Source organism: Leucoraja erinacea, chromosome 33 (genome assembly GCF_028641065.1).
Source record: "Leucoraja erinacea ecotype New England chromosome 33, Leri_hhj_1, whole genome shotgun sequence".
Classification (NCBI taxonomy): Eukaryota; Metazoa; Chordata; class Chondrichthyes; order Rajiformes; family Rajidae; genus Leucoraja; species Leucoraja erinaceus.
Window position 1 is genome coordinate 931,032 of NC_073409.1, and position 25,460 is coordinate 956,491.

The following is a 25,460-nucleotide window of genomic DNA, read 5'->3' on the forward strand; positions in this document are numbered from 1 at the left end:
TCCTATAGCGTGCATGTGCCTCAACCAATCAGACCTGCTATTCTACTTGGATAGGAAGGGAGACCAATCAGACCTGGTACTTCCTCACTCTTCATCAATTCCCTCACATTCGCAGCTTGCAAATCTCCTTGGTCGCAGATTGCCAAAGTAATTAAAGGTCCGCAGCACTAATGGCTGCACGTTGGCACAGCGGGTAGAACTGCTACCTCACAGCGCCAGAGATCCACGTTCGATCCCGACTACGGATATTGTCTGTACAGAGTTTGTACATTCTCCCCGTGAACTTTGTGGGTTTTCTCCGAGATATTTGGTTTCCTCCCACACTCCAAAGACGTACAGGGTTGTAGGTTAATTGGCTTGGTATAAGTGTAAATTGTCCCTAGTGTGTGTAGGATAGTGTTTGTGTAAATGTGAAATTGGTGTGTGCGCGTGTGCGTGTGCGTGTGCGTGTGCGTGTGCGTGTGCGTGTAGTAGTGTTAATGTGCAGGGATCACTGGTCGGTGTGGACTCAGTGAGCTGAAGGACCCGTTTATACGCTGTATCTCTAAAGTAAACTAAACAGATAAAACTTTACCAAAAGGAACAAAAATGTTTTACCTTTAACAAGCAAAATGCTAAATATCCATTCTGATTTTATTTTTGAGGCACTTTTAAACATTTAACAATTTTCTGCTGAGTATATTGACATATAAAAATTTAGCCACACAATCCGTTCCTCGCGTTGGGGGATGGGGCCCAATTGGTCTATTGACGTATAAAGATTTATCTACATCACAGTACAATGGCATGCATAGAAAAATACATCATCTATTTGAGCACTGACAAAATACACAGGAATTGTGCAGAGTAACTTTTTAAATGAGCACAATAAGCCAATATTTCTTACCTGCTCCAGAGTCTTCTGCAATTGAATATAAGCTTCAAGAGGAGTTAGTTTTAGTTCAATGATCAGCCGATCGATTTTGTTAATGACTAAAACTGGGCGAATGTTCTCCAACCAGGCCTGGCGCAACACTGCCTGAGTCTGAAAATGAAACAGCAAAAGTTCTCACTTCTATTCAGATTATCCACAGTAATCAAATTAAATTATTGTTGTTTCAGCATTAAAACAGCACTGATGCATTCTAGATCATCTATTTAGCCGGCAACATGCCAAAAAATTATTGGTAACAGTGCCTGTGAAAAACTAGTTTGGGGAAATAATTTCATACTGCAGTAATTAGGAAATCTCGTGAGGCAAATTTTCTCAACCAAATCTAGTTGGCACCGACTCTCAATTTAATATTCAAATAGATGTTGCAAATTGTCAACGGTCAATGCGTGCATATTCCCCGAGTTTACCTGAGGGCAGACACCTTCTACAACATCCACAACAACCACAGCACCATCACATACTCGCACCGCAGTGGATACTTCAGAGGAGAAATCCACGTGGCCTGGGGAATCGATCATATTGATGAGATATTCTTGATTATCTGTGAAACACAAGTCAACATGTACTATCTTCCACAAGCCATTTTTCTATTCATTATTCATACCTGGAGTGCAATCATTCATTAATCTATCTTTTAAATCCTATAACTGCTAGTGGTGATTATCAGGCTCGAATGAATGGGTGCCATTCATCAATAAAATTCCCAAAGGGACATATGTAACTTTTCATTCTTAATGAATTAAACTAATTAAGGCATAAGAAGGTCCTTTCAGGGTGGCACAGTGGCGAATCGGTAGAGTTGCTGCCTTACAGCACCAGAGTTCCAGGTTTGATACTCACGATGGGTGCTGTCTGTAAGGAGTTTACACATTCTCTCTATGACTGCGTGGGGTTTACCCCTTAGTGCTCCAGTTTCCTCCCACTCTCCAAAGACCCACAGGTTTGTAGGTTAATTGGCTTCTGTAAATTGCCGCGAGTGTGGGATAGAACTAGTGAACGGGCATCACTGGTCAGCATGAACTTGGTGGGCCGAAGGGCCTGTTTCCACGCTGTATCTCTAAACTAAAAGAACTCTGAAAATATTGTGATATTATAAAAAATACCACAAAAATACTGTTAACTATTCATTTTTTAGGATTTAGCAGCCCCCAGCAAGGCCAGTATTAGTTGCCCACCACAAACTGCCCTTGAGAAGTAGTGGTCAGCCACGTTATTGAACTGCTCCAGTCCTGCTGGTGTGCAGTGCTGCTGGGCAGGGTGTTTCAGCACCTGGACCAGGTGACAGTCAAGGGCCAGTGATATATTTCCATGTCAGGGTGATGCATGATGTGGAGGAGAACCTACAGGTGACGGTGACGGTGTTCCCATTCAGTTGCTGCTATTGTCTGTCCTTCTTGGTGGTAAAGGCTGCAAGTTTGGAAAGTCAGAGTGACCTGAGCATTCTTTTGAGTACACACAGTAACTGGTGAAGAAAATAATGTATTTAGGATGAAAGCTGGAGTAACTCAGAGGGTCAGGCAACATCACTGGAGAAAAGCTGGCTGACCCGTTGAGTTACTCCACCTTTCTGTATCTGCCTTTGGTTTAAACCAGCATCTGCAGTTCCTTCCTACACACAGTTCTCCCATATGCCACTAGACTTCCACTTCCAAATCTATAAAGCTGATTACCGCTACAACATCTGGACATTTGTAAAGCCTTAAGTTTCAATTAAATGCTTTCCTGCTTTCCTATTTAGTGGAAGCCACATTCATGAATGAAGTGTTGCAATTAAGTAATTATGTTGGGACGTTAAGGATTGTATTGTGGCAACCTTCCTATAGTCCTTTATTAGTAACGGCAAACAAAAGATAACCACAATTGTGATTTCCTGGCATAGAGCCATCTTTGGTTATTACCTGAAGAACTTGTTTTTTTATAGAGCTAGCTTTCCCAACATTTGGGCACGTTTGCCTTCATTGATCAGGACATTGAGTATCGGGATTGGGATGCTGTGTTACAACCATACAAGTAGTTGGTGACACACACTTGGATATTGTGTGCAGTTCTGTTCACCCAGCTACAGGAAACAATGTCACGAACCTGGAGAGAGTGCATTAAAGATTCACGACAACGTTACCTGGACTGGAGTGATTGAGTTACCAGGAGAGTTTGGATAGGCTGGGGCTTTCATCCCTGGAACTAAGGAGGCCGTGGGGTGACATTATAGTGGTATATAGAATCATGAGTGTCATTGATAAGATGAATGGCCACAGTACTTTTCTTAGGGTATGGAAGCATAAACCTAGAGATGTGATTAAAATGAAAGGGGAATGATTTAAAAGGGATCCGAGGGGCATCATTTAACATGGAGGGCAGTGGGAATATAGAACAAGCTGCCAAAGGAAGCCGCAGAGGCTGGTAGGGTTACAATGTTTAAAATACATTTAGACAGGTATACGGGCAGGAAATGTTTAGTGTAATATAGGCCAAACACAGGCAAATGGGACTAGGTAGACAAAAACGCTGGAGAAACTCAGCGGGTGAGGCAGCATCTATGGAGCGAAGGAAATAGGCAACGTTTCGGGTCAAAACCCTAGCTCAGGTTATCAACTTGGTTGGCAAAGACAAGTTGAATCAAAGGGATTGTTTCCGTGCTATATAACTTTACGATGCTGTGATAAAACCCACAACAGCCTCACTGAACTAATTCACTTCACAAAATGAAAGGGCATTCAGGCATCAACCATAAACAGGCCTGACTTGGTAAGGAGAGCAAATGTCTTTCCCTGAAGAATATTAGTGAACCAGTTGGGTTTCAATGACAATTTGATAGTATTATGGACATTATTAGAAAGGACCAATATGAAAAAAAAACATCCAGGTTACTAATTGAATTTGGATCGGAACTCAGATCTCTGCATTATTAATCTATGTTTCCTGATTACTAATCTGCAATGCACACCATACTGTAAAGAAGACCTTTTAAACAACATAAGATTTTGAGAGAATATAAATGTAAAACTTTCACCTGATCAGGGACCAATTCAACAAAAGCAAGAGAAACTAATTTTTGTGGGAATAAAAATAGAGAGATTTAAAAGACATCTACACTTCATACGAGGAAAAAAAATTGATAAATAGTTGACATTCAGGAACATCCATGGCTATTGGAAGGGATCAAAGCAATGTGATCTGTTTTTAATTGTTCTGGCAAACAGCAAATCAAACACAACATCTGTGTAGGAAAGAACTGCAGATGCTGGTTTAAATCGAAGATAGACACAAAATGCTGGAGTACCTCAGCGGGACGGGCAGCATCTCTGGAGAGAAGGAATGGGTGACGTTTCAGGTTTGAAGAAGGGTCTCGACCCAAAACGTCACCCATTCCTTCTCTCCAGAGATGCTGCCTGTCTCGCTGAGAGTACTCCAGCAATTTGTGTCTATCATCAATTGTACATAATTCAATTATACCATTGTGTGCAATTCTACTAAATAATTTACCTGTATTGAAGTGCAACGATATAGAACTGGATTTCATTGTGATTCCTCTGATCTGCTCATCTTCTCGACTATCCATATATCGTAACTATAACGAGCAAGAATTACACATGCTTAATATTTTCAATAGATTTATTCAACGTGTGAGGAATTTAAATCCTGTCCACAAGTTACTGCTGCAATTTTCACAAATCAATTGAGTTATTTGTTGCAACACTTAACTGTCAATCCATTTAATTGTTGCGACTCAACAAGAATAATATTTTCAAAAATACATAAACAAATCGCGAGTGGAAAAACTTCAAGCATACACAAACCATAACATGGTATATTATGATGTAGCACGATAACTGAAGAGTTTGTTGAGAAAACAAAGAAATGGGAAAGTAGATGAAAATCTTGAGACATTTTCAAGGAAAATAATTAGCCTCTAAAGTGGCCTCAGAACAAACTTAGTCCAACTTCCCATGGGAAATATTTTGTGTTGTTATAGAGCAGGTTGAGTCAATGGCCATGTATTGGCCAAAGCTTGACAGCAGCTTTTTGATTAAAAAGAAATACAATGATGCACAAAGCTGTATGTCCCTTGACAAAAAACAACTAACATTGACTTCAAATACCTGAAACTATTATTCACAATAAATTATATTTTCGAAATGAGTTCTCATATATTCAGCTAATCTCCTTTGCCTGGAAAGCTGCACACCAAGGTAACTTAAGGGTCTGTCCCACTTGGCGATTTTTTCGGCGACTGCCGGCATCATATCAGTGTCGCCCAAAGATTTTGAACATTTCAAAATCCAGCGGCGACAAAAGAAAAATGTTGCGACACTTGGAAAAACACCGCGCCTCATACGTCATCACTGCCGCATCATGCTGCAACATTTTCAATGACCTGATACATCAATCAATGATGCCGGCAGTTGCCAAGTGGGACAGGCCCTTAAAGAAATGGACAGCCAATTATGTTCCCAGCTTGTGTTGGTACTCCCCAAAAATGACAGCTTAGAAATCATCAAACATTTTTGTCTTTCCCATTACAAGATGCACATTTCTTCCACTCACATACTCCTGCACAATGTAGCAAAAATGTTGACATCATTGTTCATGACGTGTTTCATACATCCTTTCAGTTACCACTATCAGCATGTTGCTAGTATTCTAAAAGACTGCATCATGTTTGATATTAAAACTACGTCAAGGCAGTGAACTGGTACCATAAAGCAACAACCAAGTTCCTGCAGCTGAGGACTGGTCAATTTCTAGCGACAGTAAATCTACAACAGAGCAATTTAGTTCACAATGGACATGATTCTACAGAAAATGAGCCTCCCAAATATTCCATCTCCACTCCAATCTCATGTTAATCCCCAATTCCAGAAGTGGATGTATTAACATCGTAACTGTGGCATTATGGGGTGGAATATTGCAACCTTCAAGTAGTCCGCCCTGTTCGACTAATGCAATTAACCCGACGTGCACAATCTAGATCAAATAGAACAAGTTAACCTCTAACTTTAGGGTGTGCACGCCATACACAAGAAGAAGTAGCATTATTATACCTGAATACAAATTCTACACTGACATTTCATTGCTGTACCGTCTGTCAGAGGAGCTATTCATTGAAAACACATTAAATTAAGAACCTGGTACATAATAGATCTTGTGACGCTACTCCAAGAAAGGCACACTCCAGAATCCTGGTCAATGTTTAATCCTGAACCAAAATCATTAAAGCAGACTGTCTAGCCATTACCCAGTATACATGCAGACTTTGCTGCGAGGAAAATACCTGCTGCGTTCCCTTTCTAACAACAGGGCCGGTGTTTCATTCCCAGTCATCTAACTGGAACGTGAAAGTTGCTTTATAAAGGTTGCTATATAAAAATCGAAGGTAGACAAAAAAGCTGGAGAAAATCAGCATCTAAGGAGCAAAGGAATAGGCGACGTTTCGGGTCAAGACCCAAAGATTATTTGTAAAAATCTCACCTAAATATCTATCTGCTTACCTTTCCTGCAAGTCGATTAGAAATGATCCCATTGCTAGCAATAAGGCTGTCAGCTAAGGTAGTTTTACCTATAAATGATAACAATACAAACACATTAGCCACAAAGACATATTTGAAGTAATAAATTCCACAAAACACATGTAGGAATATTCCTAAAATTATAATCAGTCATTTATTGCGACAATAAGATGCATTCAAATAACACATTCAAATGCAATCAAATAAAAATCAAAAAACCTTAGACAAAAGAAGAGAATTTAGAGCAGATAATCAAAATCTTGGACATACTGTAGAGTCAAGGGATAAGGAGTGGTTTATAGAAAATAAACAGGTAATTCTAGAGTTTAAATAGACATCAATGGTGCACAAACAGCATGATATGAAAGACGATAACATTTTCAGAATGTTGTACAAATCTGTAAAAGGACAATGGAACGAGGCCAGAGGGGGTTGAATACAATGATGCAGTTTCAGAACTCTGAAGGCACATTCCCTTCCATGACGTTCACTTACTCTGTTTAATCTAACAACACAAATCCCTGCCTTTTGTGCAACCACAGGAGACGCCCCACCCGGCCTTTCATCTTTGTATTTCTCATCATCCATTGCTGCATGATAGTAATTTACTGAAGGGTCTCGACCCGAAAGTCACCCATTCCTTCTCTCCAGAGATGCTGCCTGTTCTACTGAGTTACTCCACCATTTTGTGTCTATCTTCAGTCATTTACATCATCCAAAATCCATATCCCGTTCCTGCTTTCTCCCCATATCCTTTGATTCCGTTATCCCTGAGAACTATATCTAATTCTCTCTTGAATACAACCTCTGTCTCCAACTATTCCCGACTCTCATGAAAGTTTGAAATCGTAACACTGCTTCTGTCTCCAAAATTGAGATTTCCGATTTCCAGTGTATTGCTTTTAAATGTTTTAACAAATGACACATACAATTCAATGATTTTTTTTTTGTTTTAGTGGTACACTTATCATTAAATGTGCATGATGCAAATCCATAATATCAAATACACATATTGAAAGAATCTTGCACCATGCAGGGTATTTAACTCCCAATGCAACATATTGGCCCATGGTCAAAACAGAACAATATTGACAATAAAAACAGCAATCTTCAAGATGCATAATCTGGATTGTGAGGATATTTAACACATGCTTGACTATTGGCAAGGACTTAGTGGGGAAAATGAACAAATATATGAATCAGAGACAGACACAAAATGCTGGAGCAACTCAGTGGGACAGGTAGCATTTCTGGAGAGATGGAATGGGTGACATTTCTAGTTGAGACCATCCTTGAGACTCTTATGATTTTATCTATGACGTTACACACATTGATGTCTACATTTTGCAATCCAATAATTTAACCGATAAGAAAAAAATGTTTTAAGACGTCAAGAGAGAAATCTTACCATGGTCCACATGAGCTACTATGCAGATATTGCGGATGTTGGCGGTATTCTTTTGTAGATCAACAATGTTTGCCACGTGAGTGTGACCCATTTTCACTTCAATTCTGTAATGACATAAAAATTAATTGATGGCACTAAATATTTTGTTACACATATTAATAATAATAATAGAACCTCAATTCCTGATCTACAATTAGGGGGAGAGGGGAGGAGGGGGGGGGGAGGGGGAGAGGGAAGAGGGGGAGAGGGGGGGGAGAGGGGGGAGAGGGGGGGAGAGGGGGAGAGGGGGAGGGGGGAGAGGGGGAGGGAGGGAGAGGGGGGGAGAGGGGGAGAGGGGGGGAGAGGGGGAGAGGGGGAGGGAGGGGGGGAGAGAGGGGGGGGAGGGGGGGGGGAGGGGGAGGGGGGGAGGGGGAGAGGGGGGGGGGGAGAGGGGGAGAGGGGGGAGAGAGAGAGAGAGAGAGGGGGGAGGGGGAGAGGGGGAGGGGGGGGGGGAGGAGGGGGAGAGGTGGAGGGGGGGGGAGGGGGGAGGGGGGGAGAGGGGGGGGGGGAGGGGGGGGGAGGGGGGAGGGGGGGGGGGGGAGAGGGGGAGAGGGGGAGAGAGGGGGGGAGGGGGGAGAGGGGGAGAGGGAGAGGGGGGGGGGGGAGAGAGGGAGAGAGGGTGAAGAGAGAGGAGGCGGAGAGAAAGAGGGGAGAGAGGGGGGAGTGAGAGGGGGAGGGTGGGAGAGGGGGGGAGAGGGGGGGAGAGGGAGAGGGGGAGGGGGGAGGGGGGGGGGGGGGGGAGGGGGAGGGGGGGAGGGAGAGGGAGAGAGGGAGAGGAGAGAGGAGGGGGGGGAGGGGGGGAGGGGGGGAGAGGGGAGGGGGGAGAGGGGGAGAGGGGGAGAGAGGGGGAGAGAGAGAGAGAGGGAGGAGGGGGAGAGAGGGGGGGAGGGGGGGAGAGAGGGGGGGGGGAGGAGGGGGGGAAGGAGGGGGAGGAGAGAGGGAGAGGGGGAGAGGGGGAGAGGGAGAGGGGGGGGAGGGAGAGGGGGAGAGGGGGGAGAGGGAAGGGGGTAGGGGGGGGGGGGGGGGAGGGGGGGAGAGGGGGAGGGGGGAGGGAGGAAGGATGGAGAGGATGGAATAAGCAGGAGTGTAAAGAGGGGGAGTGAGGAGGAGGGGGGGGGGAGAGTGTGGAGCGGGGTAAGGGCAGGGCGGGACCGGGGAGCGAACACGCCAACACGCACCTTAACGCCGCCAGGCTCCAGCCCGGCACAGGCCGCTCACCTCTGACCCGTGACGTAGCGCGTGACGCAGCGCCGTTGCCTAGACGCGTTGGTTGCCAGGCGACCGTTGCCGGGCTGGAGACGCTGCCCGCACAATAGAGGCGGCGGCTGCAAAGCCATCGCTCCCCACTCCTGCAGCCCACAGCAGCAATCTGTACCTCCAGCAGCCTGCACCTCCAGCAGCCTGCACCTCCAGCAGCCTGCACCTCCAGCAGCCCACAGCACCAGCCTGTACCAGCCTGCACCTCCAGCACCAGCCTGTACCTCCAGCAGCCTGTACCAGCCTGTACCTCCAGCACCAGCCTGTACCTCCAGCACCAGCCCACAGCAGCAGCCTCCGCCTGCCTGTACCTCCAGCACCAGCCTGTACCTCCAGTAGCCTGTACCTCCAGCAGCATACCCCACAGCAGCAGCCTGCAGCCTGCACCAGCCTGTACCTCCAGCAACAGCCTGTACCTCCAGCAACAGCCCACAGCAGCAGCCTGTACCAGCCTGTACCTCCACCAGCCGGTACCTCCAGCAGCCTGTACCAGCCTGTACCTCCAGCACCAGCCCACAGCACCAGCCTGTACCTCCAGCAATACCCCACAGCAGCAATCTGCACCTCCAGCTCACACCAGCAGCTCACACCACCCCACACCTCCAGCCCACACCACACCACCAGCCCGCACCAGCAGCTCAAACCAGCAGCGAGAGCTCCAGCAAAGCCCTCTCTCCCCACCCACCCCCCCATACACACACACACACACACACACACCTGCCCACAGAGGCAGTGTGAGCTCCAGGCAAAGCCTCATATACCCCCACACCAACCCATCTCAGCAGCAGCCAGGATGACCCGAAAATGCATCTGCGAAATCTGTAACTGTGGGTAAGTTTTGCAGGAAAACCATGATAAGAGATTGAGGTGCAACGTGATGTGTTGGGACAGCCCCAACTTGTGGCAAAATGTTGTCAGCCCAAACAAAACTCCAGAGAATTGCACACCAAATGTAAACTGTGCATTCCCCAGAGTGTATTAATTTATCGGTGAAGTCTACAATTACACTACAATCGTTGCACTTTTGTACTTTTCTATGGTTGTGCTTATCTCAGTTTAGTTTATTGTCACGTGTACCGAGGTACAGTGAAAAGCTTTTGTTATAGTACGTTAATCTATAGCAGTGCTTCTTAAACTATTTCAGTGTCATTCACCCTTGAGATTTTATCACAAAATTTCATTCACCCTCTTCTGTTTTTTGCTAATTTTCGTCTTTTTCTCCGTTATGTATAATTTTATATATAATTTATTTTGTCGCATGAGCAAAAAAACATAAATTAACTCATTCACCCCAAAATACACTACAATATTGGACATTGTAGTGTAGATAAAGATATAAGTACCACACAATGCAAAAGGTTTTGTTTTGCTGCTGTGGAATGTCACAAATGGCAATCTCTAATTAGCCATACAAAGAACCAAATAATGTTCCTTTGGTGTCTCCTGAAATCTGTTAGACGAATATAAATCTCAGGTTCCTTCACAAGATCAGAGAAAATGTAAGAAATATTTATTCAAAGCAAATTTGAAATTATGATACTTTCAGACAATTTGTCATTTAATTAGTTCAAAATTAAAAAGTGGCCATTATTGTAATTGGGTCTGCTTTAAATCAGTATCGATCTTCTTACTTTGATATTTAAGGAATCCTGCTTGACTTGTCCCTCTCATTAATGACACCCTTCAGAGAGCCAAACTGTCTAGAATTACTTCCATCAACATCAGCGCGTTTTACTTCCAGCTTCACTTAAAAAAAAAGTTTTATAATGGAACAACACTTGTATTAGTAATTGTATACCAAATTAGTTGGGTTTTGTGTTAAAACATAACATAATTTAGGTATCTGGGAAACCTTCAGCACAGCGCCAGAAATATAATGTATATAAACATTGAAACGTAGAAAAATAGGTGCTGGAGTAGGCCATTCGGCCCTTCAAGCCAGCACTGCCATTCAATATGATCATGGCTGATCATCCAAAGTCCCAAATCAGTACTACGGTGCTACATTTTCCCCATATCCCTTCATTCTGGTTAGCCCTAGGAGCTAAATCTAACTGCAGATTATGGAATGGAGCTGAATAGATGAAGGAATGTTTTTCCGTTTCAATAAAGATTTGAAGAGATAAAATATTAATGGCATGTATAATAAAGAGTTGCAACCATTCTTGTGGTGGTTCTGATCCCATAAGTAAACACCCAGAGAATGAGGAAAGGCCTCCTCAAGGGGACTGATATTCAAATCATTCGAAGATCTTGAGGGGTCTTGACAAGATGGATATGAGAAGATGTTTAGTGTTCTGGGAGAATTTAGAACATGGAGTAAATGTTAAAAAAAGTTTGCCCATTTAAGATAATGATGAGATTTACTTTTCATTCTCCCCAAGGTTCCTGTGCCTTTAAAATTCCCATTTGCTGCAACCACTCATGTCAATCTTTATCTGTTTTGTACTTTAAGTTTGGTGGTTTTCAGAGAGGAAAAAAAGTGTAAGTGAAACGTGTTAATTGGAAGATAGATGAAGGTTGAGTGGTTTTATCACCAAGATTTACAGCACCAAAATACGTCACTTAGCTCAGGAGCTATTCAGTTTAATTCAACCTCAACCTTGGTGCACAGCTCTGTTGGCTGTAGAACGTCAAGTGCTCAAGCAGATTCAGTGTAATGTTGGGATCTTTTCCAACCAAGACCATTGCCTGTCAGCATGTTCAAGATCCACAGGAGCTGAGTAATATAATCACATTGTCGTAAATGGATATATCATGTTTCAGATATGGATATATCATGGTGGCAGAATAATGTATCAAGCTTCACACAATTGTATTATTTTTGTCCTTGCAAAACGATGAGATAAGATTAAATGCTTACCAATCGCTCAATAATCCTGTCTACATAAAAATTAACACTGGACTAATAATTCATGTAGTTGTAATTACTATTGTTGTATAAGCTGGATAACACAAACTTGGTTGTGACAATGTCTGCTTTGATTACTTCCCAAGGTTCAGGATCTTTGCAACTCAACTCTCACACTGTCTTACACTTGGAGTCGCTGCAGGCACTGGATGGTTCCTCTTTCCTGCTGTCCTTTTTGAAGCCAAAAAATCACTATCTTTGACTTTTCAAATCTGGATAATTTCCCAAGATTTCAGCTTTGATATGACTGTTTTCTGTCTGTATTGTGACGTTGGATGAAATGATCTGATATATATAAATGTGTAGCTGTTGTGATATTCCGTCACGGGATCATGAACAGTCCCCACATGCAACACAATGCTCTCTTAAAGCACCCCATTCAATCTTCACTCCATTCAGTAATTCTGTAACACTATGAATCTTGTACCCACTATCGCCCTGAGCTTTCACCCTAATGGCCTTGGAATAACTATAGACTTGTATCTTCAACAGTTTCTGGATTGAATTGAATTGAATTTGAATTGAATTGAATCCTTTATTTGTCATTCAGACCTTTCGGTCTGAACGAAATGTCGTTGCCTGCAGCCATACATGTAATAAACACAAATTAACATCCACCACAGTGAGTTCACCAAGCACCTCCTCACTGTGATGGAGGCAAAAGTCTTAGGGTTGCTGTCTCTTCCCTCCTCTTCTCCCTCTGCGCTGAGGCGATACCCCACCGGGCGATGGTAAGTCAGTCCCGCGGTTCAAGCTCCGCGGCCCGGGGTGGTCGAAGCTGCCGCCCTCCAGTCCAGCGGACGCAGTTGTTGCCACAGGAGCTCCGGAAAACAGGCATCAACCTGTGACCTGCGAGCCCCCGACGATGTCGTCCACTGGCCCGCGGCTGAGCCCCGGATTCAGGTCGCCGCCTCCTCAGCCACCAGAGCACCGTCTCCGCCCCGCACCAGGCCACCCCCACGGGTGCGCATTCCAGCCGGGAGCCCGGGCCGCAAGTGTACACAATACATTCAAATCTGTACTTGTCTTAAGATGTTTAAGGGATAACACAGTTGCACAGCGAATAAAGGTGGTGCCTTACGCTCTGGCTTCAATCTTGATATTCAATGCTCTCTATGTGGAGTTTGCACGTTACCAGTCACCTGGTCTCTTCGTATGTCCCAAAGACAAGTAGGTTGGTACGTAAATTGGACTCTGCAAATTGTGTGGGGAGGTTGATGGCAACAAGAGAATAATAACATTGGAGTAGTGTGAGTGGGTGCTTGATGCTCACCATGGACTAAGTGGGCTGTTTCCACACTGTGACATTCTGAGAATTACTTTTCACAAAAATAATATTTTTAACTTATGTCAGCTGCCCAATAATCGTCCAATTTTAAATGCTGAGAAATAGATATTAAGAGTAATTAAACTGAATTATTTGTAGAAACTTTGGATCCCATTAATCAGTTTGTTGGGAACTTTCAACAACAAATCATTTTTAAAGTTATCCTGGAAAACTGACTCCTCATGTGCCTAAACATAAGCACAGTACATTCTGATGAAACACAATAGCAGTGGACTTGATTTGGGGCGAAGGACAATTGTCTGGAGCTAGCTTCTAGTTTTAAATTAGTTGGGCCACATATGGAATATTGTATGTAATTCTGTCACTGCATTGCAGGAGGCTTTGGATAGGGTGCAGAGGAGGTTCACGAGAGTGATGTCTGGATTAGTGAGTATTAGCTACAGGAGAGTTTGAACAGACTTGGACACCAGTTTACCGTGGGACACCAGAAGTTGAGGAAAGATGTGATCGAAGTATATACAATGATGAGAGGCGTAGATAAGGTAGACAGCCAGAACCTTTTTCCCAGGATGGAAACAACAAATACTAGAGAGTATAGCTCTAGGGTGAGAGGGGCAAAAGGAATTGGACGGGACAGATATTTTACTCAAAGGGTGGAGGAGATCTGGTAACGCAGCCAGGGGTAATGGTGGAGACAGATGCAAAAGTGATGTTTAAGAGACTTTTGGACATGGATATGCAGGGAATGGTGAGAAAAGGATGTGTAGAAAGGAACTACACATTTAAACCAAAGATAGACACAAAAAGTTGGATTAACTCAGCGGGACAGGCAGCATGTCTGGAGAGAAGGAATGGGTGACGTTTCGGGTCTGAAGAAGGGTCTCGACCAGAAACATCACCCATTCCTTCTCTCCAGAGATGCTGCCTGTCCCACTGAATTACTCCAGCTTTTTGTGCCTATCTTCAGAGAGAAAAGGATTATAAACTGACAGGTAAGTGTTGGTTTTGGCATCATGTTCGGCACAGACATTGAAGGCCAAAGGGCCTTTTTCCTGTTCTATGTAAAATGTAAATTAGGCCACAAAATGACAGGAAGGTTATTGCTGCATGTAATGTCTGAAATTCAATGATCTTTTGTTCGGGATTAATCTCTTTCTGCTAAATAAAACAAATGGAGGTGCAAGCTATCGTTTATTTATGCCACTCACTGCAGGAAGTAATTAATGAGACCTTGTTTTTGATAACTCCACTTAAAGGAAATTGATGCTGTTCACAAAATTCTCTATTGTTCTCTAGGTTTGACCAAAGAAAGTATTTGTAAAGCAGTAACATTGGTCAACCATCTGTTTCCATTTACCAAGATCCAAAGCACATGAATTCACTCTAAATCTCTTCACCTCTTTTTCCTGATTGGAGTTGCCCCTGTTAACCCACAGCTTTCATTGACTTCAGTGACAGATAGTCAAGGTCAACGTTTAGATGGTAATGATTATGTAACATCGCTAGGCACAATCTGCTCTGCCATGTTACTGATTTGTCATGAAGGAATTTGGCCTAAAGGTTCAAATGGTGATCTTTCAAGTGCATAATATCACAAGGGCAATAGATAGGGTGAATGCACAGTCTTTTACCTAGAGTAGGTTGAATCAGGAACCAGGGGACATCGATTTAAGGTGAATGGGGAAAGATTTAATGGGAACCTGAGGGGCAACCTTTTCCACACAAAGGGTGATGGTTGTATAGAATGAGGAGGTTGTCAATACAGGTATAACAACATTTGAAAGCCCTCTGGACAGCTGCGTAGATAGGAAAGGTTTGTTCGTTTAATTAATTAGTTTAGTTAATTGTCATGTGTTACAGTGAAAAGTTTTTGTTGCGTGCTATCCAGTCAGCAGAAAAACAATACATGATTACAATTGAACCATTTACAATGGGAATAACGTTTAGTGCAAGGTAAAACCAGCAAAGTCCGATCAAGGATAGTCTGAGGGTCACCAATGAGGTAGATAGTAGTTAGACACTGTTGAGTCCTGAAGGTTGAAAAATGCATTGATTAAAATGGTTGTTCGTCAAGCTTGCTTTGAGTCTCGTTATAGCAGTGTTGGTGAGGACTGACGGAAAAGTCAGAGTATGGCATCAGGCAAGAAGCTCAGGATCACTCTGTGTGTGTATGAGGCGCTCTGATTATTGTTCAACCCATTTTTAATTTAATAAACAGTAGTCTTCTGGTTACCATTCTTAAAGGTATCAAATAATATTGAGTGACACAAAAAGAGATTGCATTATATGGCATTTTCCCATTGTGCAGTTTGCAGAACATTTTATACTTCTGACGATCAGTTGAAATTAAACAGAAAACTGCACCGTAAAATCAATAAATAAACTGTTGTACTTTTAATGCAATTTACTGCTAACTCCAAAGTGCAAAATCTATCTTGTTGTTTAGAAATAACTTTTCTTTTGACATATTTAAAATAACACCAAAGGTACTTGGTGCGCTGGTGATATTTTGCATGTTGTTTTAAAGTTTGGTTGCTATAGAGTGTTCCCTGGAAACCAAGCGCTGACAAAACTCTTTTGTTATCTATGTACAAAAGAGAAATTGACAACACATACAGGTTCAGTTTAAACTCCTTCCCTTCCTATCTCCTGCCAATGTGCAGATTGAAGAGTGTTGAGAGCCCCCCATGATCTTGACAAATGGCCATTTGTAAGTGGGGCCATGCGTCTGCAGCTCTGACCAGGGAGAACCAGTGCTGCCGGCCACATTCTCAACCATGCTCACGTTGTCATCTCCAGTCATAGAGCCATGGAGCCATAGAGTGTGGAAACAGGCCCTTCGGCCCAACTTGCCCACACCATCCAACAATGCCCCAGCTACACTGGTCCCACCTGCCTGCACTTGGACCATATCCCTCCAAACCTGTCCTATCCATGTACCTGTCTATCTGTTTCTTAACTGATGGCGTAGTCCCAGCCTCAACTACCTCCTCTGGCAGCTTGTTCCATATACCCACCACCCTTTGTGTGAAAAAGTTACCTCTCGGATTCCTATTCAATCTTTTTCCCTTCACATTGAACCTATGTCCTCTGGTCCTCAATTCCCCTACTCTGGGCAAAAGACTCTGTGCATCAACCCAATCTATTCCTCTCATGATTTTGTACACCTCTATAAGATCATCCCTCATCCTCCTGCGCTCCATGGAATAGAGACCCAGCCTACTCAACCTCTCCCTATAGCTCACACCTTCTAGTCCTGGCAACATCCTTGTAAATCTTTTCTGAACACTTTCAAGCTTGACAATATCTTTCCTATAACACGGTGCCCAAAACTGAACACAATATTCTAGATGTGGTCTCACCAACGTCTTATACAACTGCAACATGACCTCCCAACTTCTATACTCAATACTCTGACTGATGAAGGCCAAAGTGCCTAAAGCCTTTTTGACCACCTTATCTACCTGTGACTTGACCTTCAAGGAACCATGCACTTGTACTCCTGGATCCCTCTGCTCTACAACACTACCCAGAGGCCTACCATTCACTGTGTAGGTCCTGCCCTTGTTCAACATCCCAAAGTGCAACACATCTCTGTATTAAATTCCATCAACCATTCCTCCGCCCACCTGGCCAATCGATCCAGATCCTGCTGCAATAGTTCACAACCATCTTCACTATCTGCAAAACTGCTAACTTTTGTATAATCTGCAAACTTGCTAATCTTGCCCTGTATGTCCTCATCCAAATCATTGACGTAGATGACAAACAGTAACGGGGCCAGCACCGAACCCTGAGGCACACCACTAGTCACAGGCCTCCATTCTGAGAGGCAACCTTCCACCATCACCCTCTGCTTCCTTCCATGGAGCCAATTTACTATCCATTCAGCTATCTCTCCTTGGATCCCATGCAATGTAACCTTCCAGAGCAGCCTGCTGTGTGGCACCATGTCACACGCCTTACTGAAATCCACGTACACAACATCTACAGCTCTGCCCTCATCAACCTTTTTGGTCACGTCTTCGAAAATGTCAACCAGACACGACCTCCCACGTACAAAACTGTGCTGTGTATTGATTGAAAACTTTATTGTCACCTGTGGCAAATCACAGTGGAATTCTTAGCTTGTGTACCCAAGGCATGCAATCGTCACTGCATAACGGGTGCTGACAATGTTACAAAATACATGGTCCCACCATTAGTGCAGGCTTTCTCTTCCAGCTTTCACCTCCCCCCCCTACAATCAGTCCGAAGAAGGGTCTCAACCCGAAACGTCACCTATCCATGTTCTCCACAGATGCTGCTGCACCCGCTGAGTTACTCCAGCACTCTGTGAAACGTCATCTATTCATGTTCCCCACAGATGCTGCCTGACCTGCTAAGTTATGGTGCAGCAGCATCTATGGAGCGAAGGAAATAGGCAACGTTTCGGGCCGAAACCCTTCTGGAAATAGGCAAACGTTTCAGGCCAAAACCCGGAAGGGTTTCGGTCCGAAACGTTACCTATTTCCTTAGCTCCATAGATGCTGCTGCACCCGTTGAGTTACTCCAGCACTCTGTGAAACGTCATCTATACATGTTCTCCACAGATGCTGCCTGACCCGCTGAGATACTCCAGCACTCTGTGAAACGTCACCTATCCATGTTCTCCACAGATGCTGCCTGACCCGCTGAGTTACTCCAGCACTCTTCCTCCACTGTTTTTGCCCTTTCTCTGTCACTTGCAAACTCATTAATCCCAACCCCACCCTCTCAGAATCTCTCCTTTTCTAAATGCATTTCTTTCAAAGAAAATAAATAAATGTTGCTCATTGAAACCCATAGTCTAAATCAGTTAAAACCATATAAACTTGCAGGCTACAAAGGCGGTTGCTTTGAAGATAGAAGATGGCATATTCTGGGATATTATTGGTGGTATATTTACCAAAGCAAAGTCGAGCATTGGACCAATTGCAACTACTGGTAATAATTTGGGGAAGTTACTTGTAGCAACCTGATACTGTGCTTTTTGTTTGTTTTATTTACAATGAGCTCTTCATATTTGTGAAAATCATACACATCTTGTGAAGACAACACACTCTGATAATGTTGCCTTATGTTTTGACATTGTGTGGCTGGAATTGCTGTAAACATTTGTACCTTTTCTTACATTTTTCTTTGCTCTTTTATGAAAAGCATCGTCCCATTTAATTTAATTTAAATGTGCAATTCATCTGCTTTAATGAACTTGCAAAGCAAAGTCTTGCTTGTATTATGCACCACTGTGTGGCAGCATTGCAGAATATATCTAACGTTCTTGACTTATTTTTCCTGATCATTATCAGAAGTAATCTGTACTCACGAGTAAAACTGGTCTCATTTTCATTTACAGGCGGCATCATTGTCCACATCTGCCGTCAAGACTTTTCGACAAGACTCTGGAGCCGTGCCTGCTAACTGAATATCATGAGAAATACCCTCCACATGGTGATATCAAGCCACCAAACAGCTATAGACCCAAACTGGAATATCTGAATAACCGTGTCAAAATGGATGGAAACTCAACGTTTAAGTAAATGCTTAAGACAATAGTTTGGCTATCTGTAAGGCACATGTGGATGTAGAATTGCAATTATTTAGCACATTTCAAGTACACTTTACACTGATGATATTATTTGTGCATCTTTACTTCTGGTATCACAAAGCAGAACTGGTCCTAGGCCTCATGAGCTAAGTACATGGTATAGTAATGTATGTATGCAGATCCACAAAGTATTGTGACATGAATTCACAGTCATTAATATCAAGCCTCCTTTATATACAAGGCAGTGATTGTCCCCAGCTAACAGGACTGTATGTACATGACTTAAGCATGACTTCATAAAACTGCTTTGATTATTTATAGATAGTAGTTATAGAGGGTACACACAAAATGCTGGAGGAGTAACTCAGCGGAACAGGAAGCATCTCTTGAGAGAAGGAATGGGTGACGTTTTAGTTAGAGACCCTTCTTCAGACTTTTAGTTAGAGAGAATTATTTTATAACCTATTTGACAACACGCAGATTTTCTCACGTTTTAAATTAGTGGAGTTCTGCACTAATTTTCAGCTGAATAACGCAGAATTTCAATGCTTTTCCTCTGTTCACTCATATCGGAAGTATAACTTAAACTGAAGAAGTGCCTGAGAATACACGATTCATCCTGATTTAATTTGTGGATTTTTCATATTCTTTCATGATTGATGAAAATCAGCAGGAACTGCGAGAAAGAAAGTTGGTTTGTAAATTGTTTGACGTTTTATGACTTTTAATTGTGTGCAGCATTTTGAAATTATGCATTCAACTTAGAAAACACTTCAAGTATTCAAGGGATGTATTGCTCGTAGGCCTAACATGTGTCAAAAGGTCTGAGTATCGGTGAGCAAGTGCGGAGTGAATCGCACAAATTCTTCGTCAGAGAACATGTTTCAAAATTTATTAGCCAATAAAAACATGTGCTGAACTGATGCTACATGGCACTCCTGAGACTTTAGATAGACACAAAATGCTGGAATAACTCAGCGGAACAGGCAGTATCTCTCGATAGAAGGAATGGGTGATGTTTCAGATTGAAACCCTTCTTCAGACTAAGCCAGACAGATGTTAGTCGCATTGCCACTGTTATGTGATCTTCATGTCCGTGGCTTTTGCAAAAACGTGTCTATCTAAAATATGAATTGCATTTGTTTTCCAACTCGCCCATGTCAAGTGCAAATGATTCCACAAGTTCTACACCAGCACAAATCAACCAGCACATGAAGGAATATTATCATATCTTGCGGGAGCTGACGATAAAATCTAACCGCAGCTGAAATTCAATCCAATGTTAAGATGAATAGCTCGACAGATATTGGAGTGGACTCCAAGATTTGCCAACACCAATCTTGATATACCTGATATCGACAAATGCAAAGATGTTTTCCAATGCAAGGATTCAAGAAGCCCCCATTTGAGCTGAGTTCAAATAGAAATGCAAGGGGCTGGGCAAGGAGACCAATTCTGTTACTAGTCACAACACCAAGATTAATGGACGCCTCCATATGTGGTCCAAGTGAAGAAAGAAACATCCTATCTCTCTCTCCCTCTCTCCCATCCTCTCTCTATTTCTCTCCCTCTCCCTTCTTCTCTCTCCCTCTCTCCCTTCTTTCTCTTTCTCTCCCTCTCTCTTCCTTCTTTCACTACCTAGGACAGCAGGTTTAATCTTTAGGTACACAAAAAAGCTATTCTCCAATGTTACAAATATTAGAAAGCTAAAATCTCCAGGATTCCGCTTACAAGAGATTCAAGATTCAAGAGAGTTTATTGTCATGTGTCCCAGATAGGACAATGAAATTCTTGCTTTGCTTCAGCACAACAGAACATAGTAGGCATTCTTGTGGATTCTGTGGAGATACACTTTTTATAAAAACTTTTCTCTAGCAAAGAAATGATTAAGAAGTTAAAACACTAAAAGTGTATTTTGCAGTAACGTTTGATTCTTATTTTGTTATCTCCAGAACAGATTATATACCTCATGATGTTACAGGTCGATATGTTCACACACAGCCAGAGTATAGACCAAAGTCTGGTGAGGTAGATCACCACACAACCTACAAGACAGACTATAATCCTCACAAAATAAAACCCACAGAGAGCATGCGCCCTCCAGAAAGAAAGCACGGGAAAGGAGGGAAATTAGACACTGTGCCAACATACAAAGGTAGAAGGTTATTGATGTTTATTTTGTTTAATTGTTAATCTCAACTTTAATAGATTCTACCTATGTCTCCCTGCACTGTGGTACATATTACACAACAGGTCTGATCACCTGGAGGTGACGGGTTTGGCTAGCAACATGGAGAAAATGTGAAATATCTACATAACATTGGGTCACGTGTGGACTGATAATCAAAATATGTCCATGAATCTGTCATATTATCACATGAGGACAAATGGAATACTCTGGAAGTACTCCGGGGATGTCAAGTTATTACCTCAATTAGCTTCGACCTACACGCGACTGCTCTTCATTACGTAGCTGGATTTTAAAGCTCTCTGAAGGGGCTGAGTATGCCATGCAGTCTAAAAATGATACAGCAGACTAACGATGGGGTACAGGTTCAACTTTGCCAAGCATGTCTCAAAGATCAATTAAAAATGTTTCCAGTCATTACCAAAGAGAACAGAATGGAATTGTATTAATTATTCTTTGAAATCTATCTTATAAAACCTGTGTTGTTCTGCATACTTCAGTGCATAAGGTCATGAGTGATAGGAGCAGAATTAAGCCATTCGGCCCATCAAGTCTACTCTGCCATTCATTCATGGCTGATCTATCTCTCCCTCCTAACCCCATTCTCCTGCCTTCTCCCTGTAACCCCTGACACAGGGAGAAGGCAAAAATCTTTGACGTACAATGGCAGTCATTTGCATTTGCTTTTATAAATGTATCTCTTAGACAGGGATGAAAGTGGCTTAAATGTCAGAATTGTATTTATTACTAATATTGATAGTTTAACACATTTGTGTGGACTGTGTCAGTGAATATTCCACCAGAACACCTGTATTTGCATTGGTTTTCCTTCGATGAAGACCTTTAAACACCAACATTCCTTGAACTACAGCATTAAGCATTAGCATTAAGAAGGATCTCGACCCGAAATGTCACCTATTTCCTTCGCTCCATAGATGCTGCCTCACCCGCTGAGTTCCTCCAGCATTTTTGTCCACCTTCAGCATTAATCATGTATTTCTATACTCCTCTTTAACATTGATTTGACAAAATTCTTTCTGAAGAAAAAAATACTTTTTCCAAGACCTAAAATCTCCTCTTATCCTGATTACTTTTAAGGTTGACTAATAATGGCAAATGCACACTGCAGTGGTGAAATGAGAATCATTCTCACTATTTCTTGAAATCATTTACAATCTCTATGCACTAAGTGTTACTTATTTAAACACAATTCTGAATGTTAGATAAATATTAACATTTAAATAATATTAGATTTATGAGTTATTGCATTCAGACACATTCATGAAAATCAGATAATTCTTCATCATTGTAACTGATAAGTAGATAAATCCCCTCCTCTGTTTGTCTTTAACTTTGTTTAAAGGCTAGTGTTTGTTAATGCTTACATTTAGTTCATTTAAAGAGTGACCATTCAGTTCTGTTTGCTTAAAGTCCAATCTACTTATGAAGATGTATTCTAATATACTAGCACTTTTTTAAACATAGATGATTACCGAATGTGGGACATTCCTAAAAGGAAGCCTAAACCATCACAAGCATATTGTCCTCCCGCTGCACGCTTTGGAAACCCATCCACGTTCCAAGATGACTATGGTCCCAAGAAGTATTCGCTGCGGGAGAGTTTCAAACCACACGATCTCCCCAAAACATCTGATGTCCCCTTTGATAACCTAACGAATCACAAGATATCTTATGTAGCCCACCCGTTGGGGGAGCGCTTTGTCAGACAACGAGAGGAATATAAACCAAGTGACACACCTTTTGAAGCTCTCACCACTCACCGCCGGGATTACAAAGGAATGCACGGCGATATGACAAAGAGCTTCAAACCGGAACAGTCAAAGATAGGATCAGACGCACCGTTTGACGGGAACTCAGAATTCCGTGACCGATATCAGGCCTGGCCTGTCAGCTTGCCCTACATGCACAAACATCCAGATTACGTCCAACCCGATGGTCCAATGGATCTGAATACAACTTCCCACCTTGACTACATTGGACACAATGTTAAGCCACCCGCTCCATTCAAACCTGCGAGCGCTAGAAAGGTCCATGCACCTTTCCAAGGGAGTACCACCATGAAGGATGACTTCAAGACATGGGATGTCAAGAAGCCAGAGGCGATCAAACGAGGCGAAGAATTAAAAGTATCATGTGCAAAATTTGACGGCTTGACAACTTTTAAGGCAAACTATGTCCCTCATCCAATCCACCCGCTGCAAAGCTTCAAACCTCCCAATGTTCCTCTCCACAGTAAAACACCGTTTGATGCTGGAACCTTGTATCGCACTGAGTATACCCCAAAGAGGCTAGAAATATGCCCCGCCAGTTATCCCACTCCACCGGGCTTTGTGTATGAAGACACTGATTCACGTGGACACAAGTTCTTCCACAAGATAACACCATCAGAAGAAAAACTGGTGATGCCAAATGAAATGCCAATTCCAAAACAAGTAGCTGTGATGTCTTAATATCTAGCAATGTAACTTCCGATGTTAATTATGTTGCATTCATTAGACAATATCAAACCTATTCCGATTTTGTAATTCAAATTATAATCCCTTTACACTATTCTGCCAAAGGCAGTGACATTGATTTTTATTTCTCTCCTTGTAATCATAATGTATTCTGGTAATGATGACTATGTATGTGAGAGATTCAGTCTATTAATATATTTGGCTTTAATGAAGGTATTAAATCCTTCAATATATCAGAAGCAACGTATTTTTCCAAGTTATTTTCAGATGTTTATTTTACATTGTTGATGATTAGTATATTTTAAACTATAGCTGTTGTAATTTGGCTAACCTACAACATACAATAAAGCGTATGTACTGTTTCTATATCTATTCAATGCCTGACAATTCAGCCTTATTTTAAATCTCTAGCATTCCCTCTTAATGTTCCTGTAAACTTTACTTATGTTGCTGCTTGACAGTGATTAAAATAAGGCTCCTTTCTTTAATGCATTGGCTACAGAGAATATGATCTTAATATATTATAATAAAGAATAAACCATAAATATACAGGTGATCTTCCATCTAATATATTCACAGAAGTATCACAGCAGATCCTTTCTTTGAATTTTCCTTAATTTGCAATAGTATCTTAAAATGAAATGACAGAACAGAAGAATTAATCACATTCATGTAATTACTAGAAATATTCTGATCCAGTTCTTTATTTGTAGCATAATCTTTCTTTTCTTTGTACAATTAAAAAAAAATCTTAGGTAGCAGAGTATTTAAAATTGATGTCAATATTTACAATAAAACTGTTGGTAAATAACAGTATTGATTCCATATCATTTTCAAAGTAAGTTTGGACTTCTGTGTTCATTAAAATGTTGTTAATACATTCCATATTTTTCATTTAAAGGCATCATTCAGTGCTAGGTGAACATGTCCTGATTCTTTACTATAGACACAAACTGCTGGAATTACTCACCTTGTCAGGCAGCATCTCTGCAGAAAATGGACAGGTGACGTTTTGGGTCGGGACATGAAACATCACCTATCCATGTTCTCCAGAGATGCTGCCTGACCCGCTGAGTTACTCCAGCACTTTGTGTCTTTCTTTGGCATAAACCAGCATTTGCGGTTCATTTTTATTACATAGTTGGGGCAGATGCAGAGTCTCTTGCCCAGAGTAGGTGAATTGGGGACCAGAGGACATAGGATTAAGGTGAAGGGGTAAAGATTCACTAGGAATCTGACAGGTAACTTTTTCCACACAGAGGGTGGTGGGTGTATGGAACAAGCTGCCAGAGGAGGTAGTTGAGTCTGGGACTATCCCAACGTTTAAACAGTTAGACAGGTACATGGATAGGACAAATATGGACCAAAAGAAGGTAGGTGGGATTAATGTAGCTGGGACATGTTGGCCGGTGTGGGCAAGTTGGGCCAAAGGGCCTGTTTCCACACTGTATCTGTGACTCTATCACTAAGTTTTCCAGATAAAAAAGGAAATTTATAGAAGATTTTATTTTGCTAATTATGTACCCAAGCGACTGTGAAAAATAGGAAACATTCCACATGCAAAATTAGCTTAGATTAATTATTAAATTTAACAAGGAAGGTGCTTAACTTTTGTTACCCACAAGTGTTATGGGATATGGAACAAAGACAGCTGTATGGAATTTGATCACCTAGTACCCAGCATCTCACTGAATGGTGTGAGGTGCTCACAGGTAAACAGCTGCCACCTGTCCCTACAACCCCCATATTATTGATTGTGGTAAATAGTACTTCATTAGACATACAATGTTCTTTAATTGAAATCTAAAAAAAAAGTTGCAGGGTTCAGATTCTTACACCTGAGAGAATCAGATATTTTAAAACAGTTCAAACAGGCTTACATGAA

At 42.2% G+C, this 25,460-nt stretch overlaps 2 protein-coding genes across 2 annotated transcripts in view; one reads left to right on the forward strand and one right to left on the reverse strand.

Annotated features, from left to right (window-relative positions):
• efl1 (elongation factor like GTPase 1) overlaps positions 1–9,142 on the reverse strand; it is a 143,526-nt gene extending 134,384 nt beyond the window's left edge. The window contains 6 exon segments of the mRNA XM_055661001.1: positions 887–1,024; positions 1,342–1,475; positions 4,418–4,502; positions 6,424–6,491; positions 7,850–7,953; positions 9,067–9,142. Of these exon segments, the coding sequence (XP_055516976.1) occupies positions 887–1,024; positions 1,342–1,475; positions 4,418–4,502; positions 6,424–6,491; positions 7,850–7,940 (516 nt within the window). The 5' untranslated portion in view covers positions 7,941–7,953; positions 9,067–9,142.
• Positions 9,143–9,524: 382 nt separating this feature from the next.
• On the forward strand, positions 9,525–25,033 carry saxo2 (stabilizer of axonemal microtubules 2). The gene is made up of 4 exons (XM_055661002.1): positions 9,525–9,976; positions 18,719–18,898; positions 20,863–21,065; positions 22,584–25,033. The coding sequence occupies exons 1-4, from the start codon at positions 9,939–9,941 to the stop codon at positions 23,567–23,569; spliced, it is 1,407 nt and encodes a 468-aa protein (XP_055516977.1). The 5' UTR covers positions 9,525–9,938; the 3' UTR covers positions 23,570–25,033.
• Positions 25,034–25,460: the final 427 nt, after the last annotated feature.